General features: G+C 44.4%; 1 protein-coding gene across 1 annotated transcript in view; it reads left to right on the forward strand.

Annotated features, from left to right (window-relative positions):
- The window catches only part of LOC144691099 (transmembrane channel-like protein 5), a 264020-nt gene that overhangs the window by 187309 nt on the left and 51316 nt on the right, over positions 1-25395 (forward strand). The window contains exons 12-17 of the mRNA XM_078559169.1: positions 4493-4662; positions 7803-7878; positions 9506-9603; positions 12539-12634; positions 12743-12818; positions 20191-20324. Of these exons, the coding sequence (XP_078415295.1) occupies positions 4493-4662; positions 7803-7878; positions 9506-9603; positions 12539-12634; positions 12743-12818; positions 20191-20324 (650 nt within the window). The remainder of the gene's footprint in view (positions 1-4492; positions 4663-7802; positions 7879-9505; positions 9604-12538; positions 12635-12742; positions 12819-20190; positions 20325-25395) is intronic.

The raw sequence follows: 25395 nt of genomic DNA on the forward strand, positions 1-25395 counted from the left end.
TCCTCAAGGGGCCGAGGGACCTTTGTGTATGATCCACACGTCTGACTGTATCAGTCTGTGAATGAGCAGTGTTGCTGCATTAACGATTGCAACAACCATCAGTGCTTTGGGTGGTGGGGAGACAGAGTGGATGGGACTGTGGACCTTAAATACCTGGCCGCTGCACCCCAGCCTCACCGACACCTGCCAACCAGGCCACCTGCATCCTCCCCAGCTCCATGGCCTGCTCCTCGTAGGTGGTGAGGCGTTGCAGCAGGACGTGCCCACCACCAGTCCGCTGGCGCTCCCTGAGATTGTGTTCGGTTTTTGCCTGCAGAACAGGGAAGAGGATTTATTGGGGCTGATTGTTCATGTACTCTGCACGCGCACCCCGCAGCCCAACCACAGTGGCCCATCTGAGGCCTCCAGCGGCTCCTGTCCACACTACTGGTGATCAGTCCCCAGAAGATAGTCCGGCTGCTCCCAACCCCCTCCCCCAACCGACACCTTGGACACATTCAGCGTCCATCACTTTGAATAACACACGGGTCTTAGCGCCCATGGCAAGGAGGCGCAACTAGGTGCGGCGCTGAGGCCAGCAGATGGCCGTTGGCCACGACACCTTGAGGCTCCCCTTGCGCCATCTCATCACCATCAATGAGACATGTGTTGGAGTTCTGAGTATGTGTCGAGCTGCCTCCCCTGCAGGTTGCCCCCAGACTACTCAAATGCAACAAACACCAACATATGCTGCGGGGAGAACCCATCTTCTCCTCAACCACTAAGGCTGATGTAAGCATGGTCACTATCTGTTTGCCCACCCAGCGTGCGCCAAATGCCCAATGCAGTAACGACACTAAGATGTGGGGGAGGGGGCCTCAAAGGCCAAGGCTACCTGCTGAGTAAAATGGCCAAGGCTGACATGGTCCTCACCCTTCCAGAGCGCAGCAAATCATTGAAGCGCTTGTGGCACTGGGTTCCTGTGCGCCACACAGCATCTTGAGAGCTTACAGCCTCCGCCACCTCCTGCCACGCCTGCCTGGTCATGTGGGGGGCCCTCCTCCTCCCAACCTTCGGAAACAAGACATCCTGATGGTTGGACACCTCTTCAAGGAGGGCAGCAAGGCAGGCATCTGAGAACCAAGGGGCACAGTGGCCCCCCCCGCTGGCCTACCCTGCAGCCTGCCCCCCTCCTCCTCCTCTGCCCTCACATCTTGTGCTGCCCGGTCACTGGCCATGGTGAACAGCCTAAAGGAGGCTGCCTGGCCGCTCTTTATACAGACTGCTGGTTCCCCATTGAAACCAGCGGTCTGAACACGCCCGCCGCCAATTTAATTTTCCCAATGAACACGGGAGTTGGAACCCCGCTGGGCAGGCCTTAATTGTCCCACCCGCGCAAAATGGCAGCGCCGCCCGTTTCAGCAGCGGCGATCGGATGCCCACCTGCCGCCAAGTCGGTCGGGCCCGCCCGTCAAGCGCAAAATTCAGCCCAAAGTATTCATTTAGAACCCTACCTACGTCTTCCGGCTCCACACACAAATTACCACTATGGTCCTTAATGGGCCCTATTCCTTCCCTAGTTATCCTCTTATTCTCAATGTACTTGTAAAATAACTTTGGATTTTCCTTTATTTTACCTGCCAATGATTTTTCATGCCCCCTTTTTGCTCTCCTAATTTCCTTTTTAAGTTCCCCCTACACATTCTATATTCCTTCAGGGCTTCCGCTGTTTTGAGCCCTCGGTATCTGTCATACGCCTCCCTTTTCCTCTTTATCCAATTCTGTATATCCCTCGACATTCAGGGTTCCCTGGATTTATTGGCCGCATCCTTTGTCTTTATTGGAATATGTTGGCCCTGTACTCTTCCTATTTCCTTCTTGAATGAGTCCCACTGCTCTGATGCAGATTTACCTAAAAGTAGCTGCTCTCAGTCCACTCTGGCAAAATCATATCTGATCTTATTAAAATCGACCTTCCCCCAATTTAGAACTCTGATTTCTGGCCCATCCTTGTCCTTTTCCATAACAACCTTGAATCTAACAGAGTTATGATCACTATCTGCAAAATGCTCCCCAACTGATACGTCTATCACTTGCTGGCTTCATTCCCTAAAATTAAGTCCAGGATCGCCCCCTCTCTTGTAGGACTTTCTACATACTGGCTTAAAAAGCTCTCCTGGATGCATTTTAAGAATTCTGCTCCCTCTAAACCTATCACACTATGACTAACCCAATTAATGTTGGGGAAGTTGAAATCCCCCACTAATAGTACCCTACTATTTTTACATTTCTCTGAAATTTGCCTGCATATCTGCTCTTCTATTTCCCTCTGACTGTTTGGGGGCCTATAGTACACTCCCAGCAATGTGATTGCTCCTTGTTTGTTTTTAAGTTCTACCCATATGGTTTCATTTGAGGAGCCTTCTAAGATGTCATCCCTCCTTACTGCTGTAATTGATTCCTTGATCAATATTGCGATACCCCCTCCTCTTTTACCTCCTTCCCTGCCTCACCTGAAGACCCTATATCCTGGAATATTGAGCTGCCAATCCTGCCCCTCTCTCAACCATGTCTCTGTGACAGCAATGACATCATACTTCCATGTGCTAATTTGTGCCCTCAACTCATCTGCCTTATTCGTCAGACTCCTTGCATTAAAATAAATACCATCCAATCTTGCCAAACTCCCTTGTACCTTAACTGGCCTATAATTTCTCTGCCTTCCAGACTCACTTGCTCTCTCTTCTAATTTTGGCTGTGCATCTCCCCTGCTGAACCTCCTCTCAGGATCCTATCCCCCTGTCAAGTTAGTTTAATCCTTCCCAACAGCACTAGCAAACCTCCCCACAAGGCTGTTGGTCCCATTCTGGTTCAGGTGCAACCCGTCCGCCTTGTACAGGTCCCATCGCTCCCAGAAATGGTCCCAATGTCCCAAAAATCTAAAGCCCTCCCTTCTGCAGCCATGCATTCATCTGGTCTAGCCTCCTATTTCTATTCTCACTAGAACAAGAGAAGGATAAACCTAGTGAATGGGATGCTGGATTATATTACTGAATGACTTCAGTTCAAGTTCCAAGAAGTCCTGTTGAAGCCGTGCAGTTTTCTCGTAATTAGTTGATGATATTAATGCATTTTGATGAAAAATGATGTGTGCATTCTGATCAAAAGACCTAGCTGGTCTACAGAGGTGATGCAGAAGAGAGACAAGAGGCTGATTGTCAGTGTTCGAAGAGGAACCAGCCATGGAGAATGGTTGGGCTCTTCATTCTTGAGAAGAGATGCCTTAGTAGAGTTTGTATAAGACACTTAATAGGTAAATCTAAACAATTATTCCAGTTACCCTAACCCTGTACATACATACACAGGACTTGGAGGATGGCAGGGCATGTTGAGAGAGCAGTTAATAAAGCATATAGTATCTTAGGCTTTATTAATAAGGGCATTGAGTACAAGCGTAAGGAAATCATGTTGAACTTGTATAAGGAACTAGTTAGGCCTCATCTGGAGTACTGCATCCAGATCTGGGTGCCATACTTGAGGAAGGATGTGAAGGCATTGGAGAGAGTACAGAGGAGATTCACAAGAATGATTCCCAGGATTAAGAACTGTAGCTATGAGGATAGATGGAGAAGTTGGGACTGTTTTCCTTGGAGAAAAGAAGGCTGAGAGGAGACTTGATAGAGTTATTCAAGATGCTGAGGGGTATGGACAGAGTAAATAGTGAAAAATTGTTCCGACTCAAGAGAACATCAAGAACTAGAGGGCACAGATTCAAAATCATTAGCAAAAGGACTAAATGTGATGTGAGGAAAACATTTTTCACCCAGAGGGCAGTTGAAATCTGGAACAAACTTCCTGAAAGGGTGGTGGAGGCAGGTTTGATCAAGGTATTCAAAAGGGAATTGAATTGCTACCTGAAAAGAGAGAATGTGCAAGGTTACGGGGATAAATCAAGGGAATGGGACTAGCTAGAATGCTCTTTCAGAGAACCAGCGCAGACTTGATGGGCCAAATGGCCTCCTTCTGCACTGTAAAGATACTGTGATACACTAAGGCAACAGGACAAGAAGGCACAGATCAGGGCTGTGCAGATTTAAGACAGAAGGTAGAACATATTTCTTTATATAGAAGGTGATCAGGAAGAATAGTTCAACCAGGATATTGGACTCATTTAGGAAACCATTAAATGTTGTAATGGAGGGATGGTAGAATTGATTCTAAAATAGTTATCCAATAGACCAAAGGACCTTCTTCATTCAAATTTAATTAACAATCAAAGATGAAAGATATTTTTGATTATGTCATTGTCTTACAAATGAATGTTTTTCTATTTTTGAGGATGTGTGCTAAAGTACAACAAAATGCTATTGTAAAATAAGAATTGTCTCTGGTGTATGAAAGAAACAAGGATCAATTAGGATCATGACATTAGGAAGCAACAATTCATAATATTCAAGAAGTATTCTAAATATTCATGATATAAAGCAAAATCCTTTGATTTATACTTTTATAGCTTATTTATAAAAATCCAACTGAGGAAGAGATACAAAAACAAGCAGCAACATTGTTATTACCCCTTGTGGTGGCCATTTTCAACCTGGTCATACCATTATTCTTCTCCTTTCTCGGCTTTATGGAAAGGTTCAAATATCCACGGCATGAGATATACATTCTCATTATAAGGTATTCATTTTAAATTTTGCTTTCAAATAAATCCTATCATCTCTTAAAGATGCCTTAAAGAGTGAATATAAGCATGAGTGACTGCTTTACAATAGGTTTTATTTGAGCACCAGAACTGATGACATTACTGGGAAGAGTGCCTGTTTAAAATGAAGTAAATAAATGTCCAGTTACAATAACAAGTCTTCTATTGCACCTTGAGTTAATGAATGTTTACAAATCACAGAAGTTTAACTTTTGAGTTTCAGGGCCTGCTGTAGATCCACTATCTTGCATCAAAAACTGGAAGATATCCAGTTCCACACCAGTTGACAGTTACTCTCTTTCCTGCTATTTTTTTCTTCTCATCTTTTTTCTACTGCATAGTTTCAATTTACTTCTGGATTATCTTTCATTCTCAACTCTTTGCTGCTCTTTCCTGTGTAATAGGACTCACCACTACTCTCCATTCCAGTTTTGATGTGGATAGCTCCTTGATGGAACAGTGAGCAGAAACAATACTGCAGCACCAATCATATCAACTTAACACCATTACAGAATATAAAAACCTTCAAATGGACAATGAAAATAATACAACTCCTCACTGGAGGAGGAGGCTCCACAAACATTCCCATCCTCAATGATGGAGGAGCCCAGCACATCAGTGCAAAAGATGAGGCTGAAGCATTTGCTACAATCTTCAGCCAGAAGTGCCGACTGGATGATCCACCTCAGCCTCCTCCAGAGGTCCCCAGCATCACAGATGCCAGTCTTCAGCCAATTCGATTCACTCCACGTGATATCAAGAAACGGCTGAAGACACTGGATACTGCAAAGGCTATGGGCTCTGACAATATTCCAGCAATAGCACTGAAGACTTGTGCTCCAGAACTTGCTGTGGCCCTAGCCACGCTGTTCCTGTACAGCCACAACACTGGCATCTACCCGGCAATGTGGAAAATTGCCCAGCTATATCCTGTACACAAAAAGCAGGACAAATCCAACCCAGCCAATTACCGCCCCATCAGTCTACTCTTGATCATCAGCAAAGTAATGGAAGGGGCCATCAACAGTGCTATCAAGTGGCACTTGCTTAGCAATAACCTGCTCACTGACACCCAGTTTGGGTTCTGCCAGGGCCACTCAGCTCCTGACCTCATTATAGCCTTGGTTCAAACATGGACAAAAGAGCTGAACTCCCGATGTGAGGTGAGAGTCACTGCCCTTGACATCAAGGCCACATTTGACCGAGTGTGGCATCAAGGAGCCTGAGCAAAACTGAAGTCAATGGGAATCAGGGGGAAAACTCTCCACTGGTTGGAGTCATACCTAGCACAAAGGAAGATAGTTGTGGTTGTTGGAGGTCAGTCATCTCAGCTCCAGGACATCACTGCAGGAGTTCCTCAGGGTAGTGTCCTCGGCCCAACCATCTTCAGCTGTTTCATCAATGACCTTCCTTCCATCATAAGGTCAGAAGTGGGGATGTTCGCTGATGATTGCACAATGTTCAGCACCATTTGTGACTCCCCAGATACTGAAGCAGTCCATGTCCAAATGCAGCAAGACCTGGACAATATCCGGCTTGAGCTGACAAGTGGCAAGTAACATACACGCCACACAAGTGTCAGGCAATGACCATCTCCAACAAGAGAGAATCTAACCATCAACCCTTGACATTCAATAGCATTATCATCCCTGAATCCCCCACAATCAACATCCTAGGAGTTACCATTGACCAGAAACTGAACTGGACTAGCCATATAAATACTGTGGCTAAAAGAGAAGGTCAGAGGCTAGGAATCCTGTGATGAGTAACTCACCTCCTGACTCCCCAAAGCCTGTCTACCATGTACAAGGCACAAGTCAGGAGTGTGATGGAATACTCCCCATTTGCCTGGATGAGTGCAGCTCAACAACACTCAAGAAACTTGACACCATCCAGGACAAAGCAGCCACTTGATTGGCACCATATCCGCAAACATTCATTCTCTCCACCACCAATGCACAGTAGCAGCAGTGTGTACCACCTACAAGATGCACTGCAGGAATTCACCAAGGCTCCTTAGACATCACCTTCCAAACCCTTGACCACTACCATCTAGAAGGACAAGGGCAGCAGATAGATGGGAACACCATCACCTGGAGGTTCCCCTCCAAGCCACTCACCATCCTGACTTGAAAATTTATCACTGTTCCTTCACTGTCGCTGGGTCAAAATCCTGGAGCTCCCTCCCTGACAGCACTGTGGGTGTACCTACACCACATGGACAGCAGTGATTCAAGAAGGCAGCTCACCACCACCTTCTCAAGGGCAGTTAGGGATAGGCAATAAATGCTGGCCCAGCCAGCGAAGCCCACATCCCATGAATGAATAAGAAAAAATGTTTTAAGGTACAAGACAACAGGATGTATAACAAAGCATTCGGAGAGTAAAATGCAAAAAATAGACATTTGTTTCTCACAGAATGTATAATTACTGTGAAGGTTCCTTTTGAATAGGACAGACTTGAATTTCGAATGATGGGAACAGAAAGTGAGTTAAAATCCAAACACAGAAGGTTGAGAACTTCACTTCTGATTGAAATATCTGGAAGTTAACTTCACCGTGAATCTGTTGGATTTTTGTAAATACTTAAAGAAAGGGAAACATGCGATAGTTACACAGTTTGCCACATATGTGTCTTCAGTCCCAAATCAACGTGATCGACTCTTAACTTCCCTCTGAAATGATCTAGCAAGTCACTAAAAAAGGTATCAAGCCACTATAAAAAGATTGGACTTCCCCTGTTCAAGAAGAAGGACCATTTTCTCAGAGTAACTGGGTGTGAACAATAAATGCTGGCCTTGCCAGTGACTTCTACATCATGAAAAAGAATTTTTTTAAAATTGGTTGCACCTGGTGGAAATGTCACCCTAACTTAGCTTTTACACAGAGTAGCTCCTAGACAAAACTTACTCTCATTAGTCTGTAAGGCACACCAAAATGTAGGACACAAAATGCAGAATGTAAATTTAACTTGAACGCCAAATTTTGTCAGCAATGAGAAATTGTTATAACAGGCACAATAGTGACTTGCTTAATTAGTCTACATGATTACCATTCTGTAATGTAAATATGTGTATAACTATCAATAGTGAATGAGATAACTTCTTCTTTGCAGGAATGTTTTGTTGAAAATGTCAATAATTGGAGTTCTGTGTTACTATTGGCTGGTGACAGTAGCAAACAATGTTGAGGTATGTACCACAACAGCTTTCAATCGTTCTCCATTCTAGCTCAATCCATTACTTGAACTAAGATAAAAGCAAAAAACTGCAGATGCTGGAAATCTGAAACAAAAACAGAAATAGCTGGAAAAACTCAGCAGGTCTGACAGCATCTGCGGAGAGGAACACAGTTAACGTTTCGAGTCCGTATGACTCTTCATCAGAACTTACTTGAACTGTTAAGTAACTGTTTTATTCTTGGGCCAGAATTTCCCGGCCCCATTGGCGTCGGGCGTCATGGCAGGCGGAGGGAGTGACAATATGGCGAGATGGCCAATTATCATGGCATCGTGAAACCAGTTTGTGAACATCCGCTCCGCCCATCAATGGCAGGCTGCATTTCCCACCGCTGCACGTTGGGAACCCAATTTCAATATCTTAGGATCTCATTAATCCTGCTCGCTGGAATCATGTCCCCCAACCATGCTGACGTGTTTCACAACAGCACGTAAGTGATGTGCACCTGGTGGGCTGCACTCCACTCGGGACTACGAGGTTCGTTTGCCTAACTTGCTCCAGACAGCACTCGCAGTCCATCAGCACCAGGCTTCACAGACAGCACCACATCACTGTTAGGGGGGACTCACGGGCAGGTCTCTACCTACCAGACCAGCCGTAAGGTGGGGGTCGCTTTTCAACAGCTGCAGGGCTAGGGCTTGCTTGGGGAAGGGGGAGAAGTGGCCTCAGGCAAGGGAAGAGACTGCAGGGCGAGGGCTGTACTGGGGAAGGGGGTATCCCAGGGTGTGTGTGGGGGGGGAACATGTTGACCTGTGCAAGTGGCCTCAAGATGGTGAGGGCTGAGGAGGCAGTCTCCACAGGAGATGCGGCCAGATGGAGATGTGAGGGTGTGTGTGAGAGAGTGAGTGATGATGTCATTTGAGCTGGCAGTGAGTGAGGTACCAGTGAGTGTGTGAGTTTAGAGTGATGAGATAGTTGCCTTACCCTGGCAGCATGGATGGGATCATTCATCCATTTTCTGCACTGGATGGCCGACTTCTTGTGTGCGGTATTGGCACTGACCACCACTGCCACTGCCTCCCAAGCCGGAGTGGTGAAACTGATGGGCTTCCTGCAGCCAGAGCGGGGGTAGAGGACATCAAAGCAGGCCTCCATAGCATCCCAGGGGTGTGTCACTGAATCGGGGGGCTGAACTCTTCTTGGCTTTTGGGGCCATGTCTTCACTGGAGCAGTCCTGGGCTGAAAGCTTTGAGAAGTGTGCACGCGTTTGCAGTTTAAATATGGCGCCCTGCGTCAGGAAGCAATGGTGTAACGGCGTGATGGGCAAATCAGAGCACGCCTGCCAGCGAGATGGCATGTTCCATGTGGCTGCATAATTAATGAAGTGGGAATGGGACGATACGCCCTGAAAACCCGCCATGGGGGCCGGCAGCTAAAACGACTTATTTCCCACCCACTACCGCAGTTTGTGCAAATCTGAGATGATTCTGCCCTTGGTCTCTTTTCAATGACCTTTGTATCTGGTAGAAAGTATTTAGTGGTTTTTCTTAAATATATGATACAAATGTTTTCATCTTCTAACTTACAAAGATATTTGTCAAATTGTTATGTCTAAAGTATGAGATTGGTTGTATTACAGTGTTGGGAAACATTTGTGGGCCAAGATCTGTACCGACTTGTGGTGACTGATTTTATCTTCTCCTTGCTGGGTTCCTTCTTTGGGGAGTTCATTCGAAGGTATGATGTATCTTTATGTTCTCTTGCTTCAAGACGTGTGAAGCAATTTTATGTAAAAAATAGTAATTATTTCAATCCAATAATTAAGTGAAATCAAATAAATTTTACATATTTAAAATTCATCGTACTAAAGTTGGACAATGTCTAGTACTGCTTCAGAATATGGTATGGAGCTTTTCCCCCTCGGGAAGGCCCACACTATTCCTTTCATTAAATATTTCAATTATATATGTGTGAATATCCAAACCATTAAAATTCTTTCATATGAAATTATACCATGGCATATTTAATGCATTCATCTTGAATTTCTTACTTAGCCACTGTTGGAGACACATTGGCCTGTTTTAAATAAACTAGTAGATCTCTTGTTGCACTGTTCATGGGTAGCTTGGGAACTTTTGCGCCTAGAAGTTGGACAACATAGTGCCTGAAAATTGGGTGGGAGCACTGGCTGCCTGTCTTGAGATCTGTTCAAGTGAGAATTTTTTTTGTTTTAAATTTTCATCCGTGTAACACTGCATTAAGGTTGAAAAATGGTATGCAGACAAAAATAGCCACTGAAACGCAAACTGTAAACCAAGTTTGGAAGTAAAATTTGACAGGAACAAGAGCTAACAGAGAAAATGTTATTGGGCCAGGTTAAATATTTAATATAATGCCTTCTGTATAATGCCTCAAGGCACTTCACAGAGGTGTAATTTGAAAAAATGGATGCTGATGCAGGAGGTAGATATTAGAAGGGGTGACCAAAAGTTTGGGGGAAGAGGTGGGCTTAAAGAGGATCTGAAAGCAGGAGAGAAAGGTAGAGTTTGGGGTTCATAAGTTTGGGAATTCATGAGTTTGGAGCCTAGACATTTGAAGACTTGGCCACTAATGGTGGGATGAGGCACCAGAGGCCAAGATCCGAAGAACAGAGAGTTCATGAGGGTCAGTGAGGTGTAGGGCTGGAGGAGGTTAGAGACTGGGAGGGGTCAGAATTGGTGACTGGAGTATGGAGTTTGTAATGAGAGCCAAAGACATGAGTGTTGGTTTTCTTGGTTTCTAGCTAGAGAAATTTGAGGACCATCCGAGACTATTCAAGGATATTAAACGACCAGTTTGACACTGGAATAGCTGAGAGAGGTGTGGGGGCAATGAGCACCTGCTATCCTTGATTCTTCAGCTATCTGTGAATTTAAGAATCATTGGAGTTATACCATTACCTTTAAAAGGCTCCACTAAGATAAAAATTTTAACTAAGCTAATTTAACCAGGGTGATTTTCACACTATTGGCCTGGTCCTGGCCCCAGCACCTGAATAAGTGGTTCACTTGCCAAGGCCCAATGCCTCCCTGACTCGTTAATTCTTCCTACAATGTAAGCCAGCCACCCCAAAAAAGGAAGGGTTTTATTTTTAACTTTATGTTCCCAGCTCTATCTAGCTTAAGTCATTATTTATGTAATTCTTAGTGACCTATTTCTTATTTAACCAGCTTCATTGCATGGAAAGTATGTACTTTCCTATTCCATTATTTTATCCTTCCTTTTGAGGTTTGCCACCTTGGATTTTGGCTCTGTTAGGAACACAGGAGTAGCACGGTTACCTTCTCAATTCTACTTTCTGTGAAACATTGAAAAGATAACTGAGATTATTAACTTGTTGGGCAGAATTTAATGGCTCCCACCACCACCCACCACCCCTCCCCCCACCTCTCCCCCCTCCCCACCACCTTCCCAAATTCCCACCTTCCCCTGATCAAGCTCAAAATGGTGGACGGACTTCCTGCCCTGAGGTAGCCACTTAAGGGCCTCATCCCACCATTCCTGGTGTTCTACCAGAATAGGTGTGGGACTCACCATGCAGGGAGACTGCCCAGCAGCAAACTTGTTGGGTTTGCCTGTGGCCTAGTAACACAGAGGGGGAATCTCTAGTTCACAGGCACTCATGCCCAATAGAAGGACCCAGCATTGAACAGGACTGGACGGGGGGGTGGTTGGTGTGGGGGTTGCCACTGAAAGTCACACCCCTGTCCTTGCTTCTGGCTCCCCTCCCTTCCCCCATCCTCACCAGCAATCTCCTCCCTACAACAGTCATTCATCCCACACTCACCTCTACCTGGGAATCTAGTGGTGTTCCTCAAAGTAGGCTGGAGTGCAATACTGGCCGTGGCCACTGCTCCCAGTGATGCTGCCAGTCCTGGACAGCTGCTGGCCTCTGATTGGCCAGCAGCTCTCAGGGGCAGGACTTTCATTAAAATGACCCCACTGTGGAGTCAGGAGCCACAGCAACAGGGTCCCTGCTCTCAGTTAGGCACTAAATCCCGACGGGGCTCCCAGAGATCGGTTAGGCGGGGTTGCCATTAGTTTTCATTCTCGTGGCTGCATTAAAACCCACTCATTGGTTAGGGAAGTTTTAAATCAACTTGCAAACACTATCACACACAATACTGTCATAGCAAAATATTTGGTGCTTCCTTCTTGAACCTAGGAAAGGAAAAATATAATCCATCCTGAAATATCCTGTTAGCTCATTTTTTAACTGGTTATCCACCCATGGTGTCCTTTTCCATGATGGTCTAGATGATCAATGTGCTGAAGACATCTTTTCATGGGCAACTCTAGCAGTCTGAGATTTTAATTTGCTTATTGGTCCAGAGGAGGGAGATCATCCATTCACACTGTCACTTTCTGGCCAGCTGTAACACTTTATTTTCACATTTTTATTTAGATTCAGATCATAACAATGCCATGGAATCTTAAACTAAATACTCGCTCTTAATGCTGATTCTCAAATCATTAAAGGCACTTCATCTAAGCATTTACTATTTATTACTGTCTAGATGGAATTGTGTTACATATTTTTCCATTAATATTTGAAATAATTTGGGATTATATAACAACCGTGCTTTTTATGGAATATCAATAATTTAACACTTGGTTTCTAAAATGCTTTCAGCATCATGGGAACGCATTGCTGCCATAAACTTGGAATACCAGAATTTGACATTGCAAGGAATGTATTAGGTTTAATCTATGCACAAATTCTAGCATGGTATGTAGATTTAAATGGATCTTACAAAATTTAAAACAAAATCTATAGAATTACATACTTTTATGTATTTCAATACTGTTTACTTATCATTAAAAACTTATATTTTAGGATTGGACTTTTCTTTGCACCTCTTATACCAGCAATACAGATTATAAAGTTCTTCATTATATTCCATGTTAAAAAGGTATGGTAAATAGTCCACAATTCAACTTTTTTAAGTATCTAGAAATGTTAATGACTTGCATAAGGACTGTAATACCAAAATATCGTTACTGGTTCAATATACTGCAGGTTCTTTTAAATAAATTGCTGAAATTAGTAGGGTCCGTGCATGACCATTTGAAACTCTTTAAGTTAACTGCTAAACTTGGAACTGTCAAACTTTCATTGCATACATGATATTATAGTATAGCTATCATAATATCAAACTAGATAGTTATAAAACATCAAAGAAAATGTCATGTTTGCGAACTGTGTACTTCAAAAGCCATAAGATATGAATTAAATGTGTAATTAATCAAATCACCCTGACATTAATGTGGTCAAAGTAATATCAGAATTTTATATGCACAGTTCAGTTTTGTTTATACAAAGCAATTCATTTATAATTTGTTTTGAATTAGTTACATTATCAAAGCAGATACACCAAAGAAGAATGTCATATTTTTCAGAACAGGTTAAGTAAAATACCTAATGTGTTAATAGTGATCTACACTTCAGTGTTTGGGAGTTATTACACTGTTCATCCCTGAAGTAGTGTCTATATTCCAGCTTGATTTATGATCCTTAATGCCAGACATGATGGGTGGAATCTTCTACTCCCACCAGAGGCAGGAATTATGGTGGCCGCCAGAACAAGATTTGGCATGAGTCAAAAAATCTGTTTCCCGAAAGCGGGAAATTAGTTTGGAATCTTGTTCTCCCAACTTTCATGGTGGCTTAAAGATGGGTCAAGTGTCCCGCTGATCTATGTTGGGAATTCCATTTGCATCTAATGAATGCTCAGTAAAAGGCCAACACACTGGAATCTTGTTCCTCCTCCAAATTAAGCGCTCCGCTGGGGAATTTAGAACATTCACTTTCATGTCTGTACATAAGTGGCGACCTTCACTTCCACCATGACTTCAAGGTCAGTAGACGCTGCTTTCACCTTCCTTTCTCGCTGTCACTGAGAAATATCGGCTGCCTGTAGCACAGGAACATCAACATTGAAGGGTTCAGGGGGAGAACAAGAATATCGACTTTGACAGTGATGGGTTTAAGGGTAACGGGGAGGCGAGATAATAACAGGAGAAAGGGGAATTAGGGAGCGGTGAGGATGGAGGAAGATAGGAGGGACTTGGTGGGTAATAGGGGGAGGTTGGAAGCTGGTCACATTTATGAATGTGATAAGCACCATGTTCGCACCCAGTGATCAATATTGCAGTTGGTAAAACAGGTTTGAGAAAACTGATCGGGGCGGGGACCCAAGGGGTTCAGCACAACAAATTTGGGCCAATTGAAGGGGCACCCTATTAATTTCCTGCTCCAACCATGGACAGCATGGCTCTGCTAACTCAAGGGTCTAATGTTCAATGGAGTTGCTGTGCTCCTTTACAAATGCTGTGCATACAGGCAAGAATCCATTAGGTATTAGAGCTGCGGTGAAGTTGGTCTTAATGATCATCTGATCCTTGCAGAGGCATGCCAAAAGGAAAGGCTGATCAAACAATCAAGGACCATGGCTGCTGCACAGAGGCAACATGGACCCAACAGGTCTCAATGTTCCCAATGTACTGGTTATGGCATACAAGGCACCATGCTCACAGTCATGATGTAAGTACAAGGGCTGGGTCTCGATAGTTATTGCCTAGACTACTGGAGGAGAACTGACAATAATCTGACCAAGGGTTACAGCACATGGGTCTATTGGGATCACCCTCATTGTGAATGCACAGGCACATCTGAGGGGGATGCCTAGCAACCTGCCGACCTCCAGGATGTAATCATCCTGCAAGGAGTGGCCTGGGGCTGCCATGTACACACTGAGGGCAGGTCTAGGGCTAGAGACTGGATTCCTGCCTTGAAGGGAGACCATTCAAGGGGAACTACCAATGATTTCTCAATTGGATCCATTCACAGATACAAGGAGGAGTGGAGAATGTAGGCTCTATGTGACGCTGCCTTGTTGGTAGCTATGATAAGAAAGAGGAGGAGAAGGGCCTGTTGCCGATTGGCCCAGCACTGGCAAGAACATCACCCGAGAGGCAGTGCCAGTGGGGCCCCAGGAGGCTCCAGATGCTCCCAAGGAGGGCATCATCTATGAAGATGTTAGGCGCAACCAAGGGTCTACCGAAGACACAGGTCATACCTGGATATGAGTGAAAGACAGTGCTGGTGGTGACTTCACTTGTCTAGGGATGTGGTAGCACATATTTGCAACCTTTTCCATGGCAATCCCACGCTGTGAGAACTTGGAGGGAACCCGTGCCGTGGGTTTGAAGGTTACCATTGCACTAAACTTTTCAACCTTTATACTACACCTCCCTCAAGTCTTTATTCAATGTATTTTAAGTGATTATAGTTTACCTTGCATCTTAAATTGTTATTATAATCATACCTTTACATTGCCATTATGACATTATCACTACCCCATCTCCCCCTTCAAGTCCTTGAATTCAAAGGTTCAGGCAGTCCAGAGGCTTATAACTTTTCCATATCCCATTTGCACTACTGTCGGAGGAATGGCAGGCTCTGTTGCTGCTGGTACTTTCTGTAGGTTTGGAGGTTGTTCTGGTATTATGCTTTTCTTCCAATCCTTCATGTTGAACTGCACTTGGTTGGCAGCTGCTACCCTAACTCATTTTAGCCGGGTGAACGAACATTGTATTCATCTCTTTGTCATTTCTTTCGCTTCTTCCATCATTGTGTGGGTCATGGCGATGTCCTCTGTGGGGAAGGATGAGCATTCCTGTGACCAGGATGAGGATTAGTGGAACACTCACCTCTGCATTTCACTGTCAGCAATGGACTGCAGCTACCAGGTTCCAGCACCTTTTGTGGCTTTGGCATGTTGGCTGGGGGTTGCAGTGTATGTTCGGTGATTGCAGTGTTGACCTGCTGCACTGTCGCCGGAGCCGGAGCTGGAGGTTGAAGGGTATCGGGCTGCTGGTCATTCTCTTTTACATCCTCCACTGGAGGCATCATGGTTACCTCCTGGGTGGTTAGCTGGTCTGACTATTGAAGGTTTTTGAGCAGCTGTAACAAGAATGGACAACCCTGCTCCGGAAAGAGAGAAGACAGTTCAGAGCTGAAGTCCCAGTCAAGATACTCTTTTTTTTTGTTTGAGTACCAGGGAACTTGCAGTTCTGTTTGATTAACAACAGTGATTGTTTTGCCATCTTCACCATTTTGAGGCAACCTTGGGCACTCAAGAGAGAGAGATGCTGAATATGATGACGAACATCAGCTTGAAGGTTTGTTTGCCACCAAACCTTAGTGGTGCCAGAATCATGCCTCTGACTGGAAGTCAGATTCCTCCTGGCCCATAGAGTGAGATGTCTGTTGTTTGAAGCTAGAGATCATTTAGCCATGGTTCTTAGTCCAAAGGGACTGTTACACTGGCTCCTGTGTCTAATTTAAATTTGTTAAATGGCCATTGACAGAAACGTCTGCATTCCAAAATGAAAAACAAAGATCTTCAACCTCACCCAAGAAGCCTAACTGTGTGTCTTCTGGACTTGCAGTCTCGACCTCATGGATCATCCTTGGGCCTTCTGTGCATTCCAGAGTTTTTGCCCTGCACAGTTTGCCATAGCGTCTAATCCTGCTGCACTGAGAGCATTGGGCTGAAATTGCTGGACATTGATCTCACCTGTGGGAGCACTTTGTTCCACAGTGTTGGCATAGTCACTCTGCTGGCCGGCTCAGGTATTGCTTTTCCTGGCCTGGACTGTCCCTGTGTCTTAGTCACTTAGCTAGCTGAACCGTAGGTTGGCCTCTACACCACTGTTTATTTTCCCCTCTTAGAATGTTCTGTGCTGCTCACTGGATCCTGACTGCCTAACTATCTGGGTTGCCTTTTCCAGGGTTAGATCTTCCTCTGCTTGCATGAGGTCAGAGAGCATGTTATCTGTTACTCCTACCACTATTCTGTTTCTGATGAGTTCTGATTTTAAATCCATGTAATTGCAATCTTCTGCCATCCTGTATAAACCATTGATGAATGAATCAACAGGTTCTTCTGGCAGTTGGCCCTTTTTATTGAATTTAGCTTTTTTGAGTATCTTATTGCCTCTTAGATTGAAATAAATGTTGAATGATTTTAGTACCTGTTTGAGTTTTGTGGATTATTCAGTAATGCCCTGACTTGCAATAATGTTGTCTGCAATTGGGCCTACCAAGTAAAGCAGCGTGTTCTCCTGCTGTTCTTCTGGCTTATTATTTAAATCTGAAGCGATGCTGTATCTTAAGAATCTTTTCCTCCAATGTCCCCAATTTTGTGGTTGATCTGGTCCTTGGATTAATCGACTATATGAATTGACTTGGAAGTGTGGAATTCTGATCCATGTTCAAAATTTTGAAAGTGTATGTTCAGCTGCAAGAGCGATCTGAGTTTCAAGATGGCATTGCCATCTTTCTAACATTTACCACTTTTGGTGGCTCCACTACAATGATGATGGCGCTCAGCCTGAAAAACAATTTAACAATGGCTGCCTGGATCAGCTGCCTGCAGACTCCTCCTCTTCAGCATTTTACTGTTTTAACTCGTGAGTCCATCGAACTTTAGCTTCTGCTTGCCTTTACTGAGTTGAACAGGCACTGTGTTCTCGAAATATTTAATTAACTCTTTCTCTTTTTTTTGTTTCTGATGAGTTCGGCCACCTTGTGTTTAGGCCTTGACTCAGGGGTCAGGTTTTAGCGACAGGTTTCTCTCAAACTGCTCTTCTGACTCTGAATTACTTTAAAAATTTGTCAGGTCTTGCTGCAGCCTGGAATTTTGAAAGATTTAGCTCATCTGTGCAAGTCCTGCTGACTCTGCACTCTGAAGCAGGACTTCCAACGAAGATTCAATGGAGTCTTCTGCTGCAGTAAGGAATTTTAAATCACTGCCTTCAGCTTCCAAGCATTTCTTTGGAGCTTTTTCCTGGCAATTTTTCCTCTGCACTTCTGTCCTGAGACTTCTTTTCAGATCAGACTGCTTGTTTGAATTTTTCCTCAGCCTTCCAGAATAACAGTTTGTCTCTGCATTTTAGCTGATCTTGGGTTATTTTCCATGAGCTGCCACCATGTTGCAGAGTGTTGGTTACATCTCAGTAGGTTTTAATGAAGTCTTCATAGTCTGAAGTAGGTTAATTGTAAGTCTTTATTAACCACGAGAACTATTTACAAAGGTACAGTAAAGTGTACAAGCTAAGAGCTGTCTCCATGCTTGGGTCTACACACAGCTCTGTCCAACACCACAGTGACCCTGGGTGCAGGTCATGTGCTCTCTTACTTCACTGTGTGGGTGGTACTGTACTCAGTCCAACATTAACCCTAAATATGCCAAACTCTTATACTACAACTCTGATGCACTTGCATGCCAGAGCCATGACATTAGAGAGAACACACACGGATTCCTCCATGCTTCATCCCATTCTGCTGCTGGCCTCTGAAAACTCCGCCTCTTGTTCCCCTGCCTCTCCACGCATCTCCAACATTTTCCCTTGGGCCCATTCCAGAGGCTTGTCTTTGGACTCAGCAGGGGCCTGGTCTCCAACAATCCTCCGAATGTCAGAGACCTCGGCTGTCACTGCCTCCACCTGCTGTGGACCTGTGTCTGTGAGGTGATCACCAGATTGTGAACCCAAGTCTACACTAGAACTAGGACCCCCGAGGTGTGTGTATCTGCGCTGGTGGAGGGTACAGGTGAACGCAGTGACAGCTGACAGGTGCGGGACCCTCTTCTTCCTCCTCTGAGATGGCCTGGGGGCTGGGACTGCCTCTTGTGGAGGATGATGTCCTCCCCCTCTTCTTTCTGGTACCTCGAATGGAGAGAAGAGAGAATTAATGATTGACTAAGCAGGCTCATACATTACAGATCACTCACGGTCTGCATGTTGTTGCTGTATAATGGGTGCTTCCTCATTGAGTTATTGGGGGAGGCTTATCTCACCAGGCATGGTCTCTGCAGCCCGCTCCTCGAATGGGGTGAAGGTCCTGAGATCCTGTCTGCCCTCTGGGCTGCCCTTGTTTGTAATGGGCATTCTTCTCCTGCATTAAGACAGATGCATTGAGTGTGAGCACTATGGATGAAAGGGCAGTTTAGAAGTTTGCATAACTGTTGTGTGTGCTGAGCCCTCCCCAGTAAGGCATTAAGATGGTGTTTGTGCAGGAACTGACATGAGATGGTGAGCTTTAAGTGGCTATGACACTCAGTGCTGCTGAACCATCTCCTGATCGTGTGTGACATCCCGGTAGACTGTAACCCTTAGGCAGCCTGATGTCCTTATGAGAGTATGAGTTTGCAGTGAGCTGCAGAGCTGAACAGATCATTCATCTGTTTCCTGCACTGCAGAGCAGTACGTCTCTGGACCCCATGGGTGCTCACCTCCCTGGTGACCTCCTCCCAGGCCGGCATGGTCAGACAGGGGGACTTCCTGCTCCCATCCCTTTCCTCACCTCCTCCAGGGAGGCCTCGCTGAACCATAGGGCCAAAGGTTGTGTCTTCTCCTGGAGATTTCTTTAATGGAATCTGGAAGTCCTGGCCTGCAGTGAGTGAATGGCTGTCTGGGTGCCATTTAAATATGGCACTGGATGTTGGAGCCTACACGGTGACAGCAGGCAGGCCACTTCCTGCCCGCCCCTCCACAAGATTCAACATGCTCCTCGCGGATGCATAATTAATGAGCTGGACAGCACAAAATTTCACGTGTTCAGCTGCCCCATTCTCCACTGGAAGTCACTCTGACCTCCGCTCCCGCCACTGGACTTAGACTCCAGAACAGAAGATTCACAGAATCACAGTGCAGAAGAGGCCCTTCGGCCCATCGAGTCTGCACTGACACGTGAAAAACACCTGACCTACCTACCTAATCCCATTTACCAGCACTTGGCCCATAGCCTTGAATGTTATGACATGCCAAGTGCTCATCCAGGTACTTTTTAAAGGATGTGAGGCAACCCGCCTCCACCACCCTCCCAGGCAGTGCATTCCAGACCGTCACCACCCTCTGGGTAAAAAAGTTTTTCCTCACATTCCCCCTAAACCTCCTGCCCCTCACCTTGAACTTATGTCCCCTTGTGATTGACCCTTCGACCATCCGATGTCTGAGAATCATGGCACTGTTTTTCAGATCATTCTTATTTATAATAGTATAAAAATACACATTTGTTTATACTTAGATTTTAAATATATGTCAACAAGTACAATGGGTAAATCATGAAGTTTGGCATATCTATCATATTTTATTGCCAGTGAAGATATACCCTCAATATATTAACAGTAGTGTGTGAACCATATGACTCTGCAGTCATTCTGAATGTTTGCTGTTTTGGAGAAAAATGCTGAATAACACTTATGATTTTATGTTTAGGTTAGCCTAATAATGAATTGCCAGCCTCCTCGCAAAGCTTGGCGAGCTTCTCACATGACAACCATCTTTATTTTCCTGCTGTTCTTTCCTGGCTTCCTTGGGGTTCTTTGCTTGTTGGGAGTGACTGTGTGGATGTAAGTGTTATATGTTTTTTACCTAATGGAGCAGCACTGCCATTATTTAATATGTTTTCAGGAGGTTTATTTTACACCTTAAATAAAAAACACTCTCAAAGCTTAAAGGGGAGGATAAGTCTCACAAGAATATTCCTTTTTCCAATATACTGTAATCTTGTAAAACAATAAAATGCATTTGTTTAATTTGGAAAAAAGTGATTTGCTTGCCAACACTACAGCTTTCACCTAAGGTCTATATTCCTGCCACAGCAGTTGCATCAATTATGAGGAGTGTCCTGTAGCAAATAATGATAGTTATGGCACTAAACCAGCATGTTAAACGGAAGGGGAGAAAGCTTTGAACAGAAAGTATTAGATTGTCCTTCCTCTCTACCATGTCAACATGATGAAAATTCTATATGATTCAGGTTTCCTGTAAAATTTAGATTTCATTCAGTCTTTGAGCTTTTTGCTCCTTTACATTGTAGCTACAGAGAGTCAGAGATAGCAACTAAAATGCCCGAGTCCAGAGGTTCCTTGGAGCTTCTCCTTCTCCGCTGCGGTAATATTGCCGAAAGTGTGGCGGAAAGCCTGCTAACATGTGTAAAACAAGGGCCGGGATCTTCCAGCCCCCACCCACCGCCAAGATCTTCCAATCCCGCCGAAAGTCAATGGACATTTGGCTAGCCCACCACATTCCCCTCAGCCGGTCCCTTTGATCCCGGCCAACCTTTCACCGCGGTTCTTAACTTCTTTCTATGGAAGTTACAACAGCTGAGCAGGTGCTGCTCTGACCAAATTCCAGGCCGCAGTAAAGATAACCAACACACAATTTGTTATTATTAACTCAAACGCAGTTGTTTATCTTAGTTTACAGCATCATTTGGACAACAGTTCTTTTGTTCAAATCTGATAGACGCATAAAACCTGCATCATTGACTCAATTGTCTTATCAGAATAGTCAGAGGATGTATCCTGAACCTTTGCAAATGTTATTATTCTTATCTGAACACCAGCCCACAGAATTTGATAAATACAAGGCGTTCATAAAAGCTTAAGTGCATTTGACTTCCACTTTGTTGTCAACATAACAGAATCGAGAAGTAATCCCACAAACGTTGCTGTCTCAGTGATTTCATGATCATATATAGGAATTTCTTTGCAGGAGAGACTATCATTCAAATGAGCATCAACCAACTACATTTAGTTGCTGCATTGGGAGCAGCCACTTCTCTCTGGGCAGAATTTTACCACCACCCACCGCCCCCCACCCCCAACCCAGCAACGTCAATGCAGAGGTGGGGCTGGGAAATGCGGTGAGCCATTCAAAAGCCTATTGATTTTGGCGGGACCGGAAAATCCCACCGGTGTAAAAATTCCGCCCTCTAATTCAGAAAGTGGCTTATCAAGTTATATATTTGTTTCAGATTTTCAGTGTTTGCAGTTTTGTTTTGTTTTTCTCTTGTATCCTGCTAATGTTGCATTTATTTATTTCCTGTTCAATTTGCTCTTTTCTGCAGCTGTTTTGATTTCTCTCTTCCATGTACCAAACTATCAAGTTTGGTATTTCTTGCTCAGGAATAGCACTACTGACAGATTTCTGCTTCACATTTATGAAACATTTAATTAAACCCTGTTCCTGCTAAACACAGATTCCCTACTGTTTATTTAAATGGGTTTTCAGATTGTAAAAGTGGCCTGTGGGAAGAAGATGTCAAGAATATTAAATATGATACTGTATACAATAATCTGGCCATTATATTTAAATGTTGTGAAGATAAACAAGAAAAACTGCAACAACAAAACTTTATTTTTGGGACATCTGGGAAATGGAAGACAGAGAATGAGTGGATGAGTCTGGAAGGCAGAGGTTAGAAAATAAAAGGAGAGTTTGGCAGTGTTCAAGGGATCTGCTTCAGTGTAAGGAGTATAGCAAATAAAGCAGATGAGCTGAAGACACAGATAGAAATGTGGCAGCATGATATCATAGATATTGAAGAAACATGGCTTGAAGAGGGACAGGAGTGACAGCTCAATGTTCAAACCCTGATTGCAGGGTTTTCAGACGAGATAGAGAGGGGCATAAAAATGGAGAGGGGGGTGACAAGTCTGATCAAAGAAACAACTACAGCTGTGAAGAGGGATGATATGTTAGAAGGATCATCAAGTGAGGCCATGTGGATTGAGTTTAGGATCGAAAAAGGAGCAGTCACACTGGTAGGACTGTACTAGAGACCCCAAACAGTCAGAGGGAGATAGAAGAGCAAATATGTAGGCAAATCTCTGAGAAGTGCAAAAACAATAGCGCGGTAATAGTGGGGGATTTAAACTACCCCATTAATAACTGGGATGGTTTTAGTGTGAAAGGGATGGAGGGATCAGAATTCTTAAGGTGCATTCAGGAGAACTTTTTTGGCCAGTATGTAGCAAGTCCAACAAGAGAGGGTGCAGTTCAGGACTTGGTTTTAGGAAATGAAGCTGGGCAGGTGGAAGGAATGGCAGCGGGGAAGCATTTAAATGGTAGTGATCATAATTCAGTTAGTTTTAACATAATTATGGAAAAGGACAAAGATAGAACAGGAATGAAAGTTCTAAATTGGAGCAAGGCCAATTTTACTAAGCTGAGGAGTGATTTAGCAAAAGCGGATTGGAAACAGCTTCTTGAAGATAAATCAGTGTCAGAGCAGTGGGAGGCATTCAAAGGGAAGATTCAAGGGGTTCCCACAAAGAAAGAGGGTGGGACAGGCAAATCTAAAGCCTCCTGGATGTCAAGGAGCTTTCAGGGTAAGATAAGGCAGAAAAGGAAAGCTTATGTCAGACACCGAGAACTCAATACTACAGAAAGCTGAGAGGTGTATAGAAAGTGGAGGGGTGAAATCAAAAAGGAAATTAGGAAAGCAAAGAGAGGGCGTGAAAGAATATTGACAAAATCAAGGAGAAACCAAAGATATTCTATCAATGCATTAAAACTAAGAGGATAACTAAGGAAAGAGTAGGGCCCATAAAAGACCAAAAAGGTAACCTATAAGTGGAAGTGGAGGACGTGGGTATGGTTCTTAGTGAATACTATATGTCTGTCTTCACAGAAGAAGGGGACAATGCAGACATTGTAGTTAAGGAAGAGGAATGTGAAGTATTGGATGTGATAAACATAAGGAGAGAGGAAGTATTAAGGGGATTAGCATTCTTGAAAGTGGATAAATCACCAGGGCCAGAAGAAATGTACCCCAGGCTGTTAAAAGAAGCCAGGGAGGAACTAACAGAGGGTCTGGCCATCATTTTGTAATGCTCACTGGATACAGGTGAGGTGCCAGAGGATTAGAGGACTGCTAACGTTGTACATTTGTTTAAAAAGGGACCGAGAGATAGACTGAATAATTATAGGCCAGTCAGTCTAGCCTCGGTCATGGGCAAATTATTGAAATCAATTCTGAGAGACAGGATAAACTGTCACTTAGAAAGTCAGGGACAGTTAGCATGGAGTTTTCAAGAGAAGATCATGTCTGACTAACTTGATTGAATTTTTTGAGGAGGTAACAAGGAGGATTGTTGAGGGTAGTGTAGTTGATGTGGTCTACATAGTTTTTAGCAAGGCTTTTAACAAGGTCCCACATGGCAGACTGGTTAAAAAAATGAAAGCCCATGGGATCCAGGGGCATGTAGCAAGCTGGAGACAAAATTGGCTCAGTGGCAGGAAACAAAGGGGAATGGTTCAGGGGTGTTTTTGTGACTGGAAGGCTGTTTTCAATGGAGTTTCGGAGGGCCCTGTACTGGGTCCCCTGCTGTGTGTGGATTTAGATGTAAATGTAGGGGAATGATCACAAAGTTTGCAAGGGACACAAAAATTGTCCGTGTGGTTGATAGCGAGGAGGATAGCTGTAGACTACAGGAAAATATCCATGGACTGGTCAGGTGGGCAGAAAAGTGATAAATGGAATTCAACCCGGAGAAGTGTGAGGTGATGCATTTGGAGAGGTCATGCAAGACGAAGGAATCCACGATAAATGATACTCAGAGGTGAAGAGGAAGTGAGGGATAAAAGCAAAATACTGCGGATGGTGGAAATCTGAAACAAAAACAAGAATAGCTGGAAAAACTCAGCAGGTCTGACAGCATCTGTGGAGAGAAGGATAGAGTTAACGTTTCGAGTCAAGATCACTCTTCTTCAGAGCAGGAAGTGAGGGACCTTGGAGTGAATGTCCACAGATCCCTGAAGGTAGCAGGACAGGTCAATAAGGTGGTTAAGAAGGCAAATGAAATATTTTCATTTATTAGCCAAGGTATAGAATATAAGAGCAGGGAGGTTATGCTGGAACTGTATAAAACACAAGTTAGGCTACAACTTGAGTACTGTGTGCAGTTCTCGTCCCCTCATTACAGAAAGGATGTAAATGCACTAGAGAGGGTACAGGGGAGATTTACCAGGATGTTGTCAGGACTGGAAAATTGTAGCTATGAGGAAAGATTGGAGAGGCTGGAGTTGTTCTCCTTGGAACAGGGGAGGCTGAGGGGAGATTTGATTGAGGTGTACAAAATTGTGAGGGGGCCCGGATAGAAAGGATGGGAAGGGCCTATTTACTTTAGCAGAGAGATCAGTGCCTAAGGGGCATAGATTTAAAGTGATTGGTAGAAAGATTAGAGGAGAGATGAGGAAAGGTTTCTTTCACCCAGAGGGCTGTGGGGGTCAGGAACTCACTGCCTGAAAAGGTTATTTAAAAGGTGTCAGGATATGCACCTGAAGTGCTGTAAATTGCAGGGATATGGACCAAGTGCCAAAAAATGGAATTAGGCTGGATGGCTCATTTTCTTTTACTCATTCGTGGAATTTGGGTTTCGCTGGCTGGGCCAGCATTTATTGCCCATCCCTAGTTGCCCTTGAGAAGGTGGTGGTGAGCTGCCTTCTTGAACCGCTGCAGTCCATGTGGTGTAGGTACACCCACCGTGCTGTTAGGGAGGGAGTTCCCGGATTTTGGCCCAGTGACAGTGAAGGAACAGCCAATATATTTCCAAGTCAGGTTGGTGAGTGACTTGGAGGGGAACTTCCAGGTGGTGGTGTTCCCATGTGTCTGCTGTCCTTGTCCTTCTAGAT

This window comes from Cetorhinus maximus, chromosome 15 (genome assembly GCF_964194155.1).
Source record: "Cetorhinus maximus chromosome 15, sCetMax3.hap1.1, whole genome shotgun sequence".
Taxonomy (NCBI): domain Eukaryota; kingdom Metazoa; phylum Chordata; class Chondrichthyes; order Lamniformes; family Cetorhinidae; genus Cetorhinus; species Cetorhinus maximus.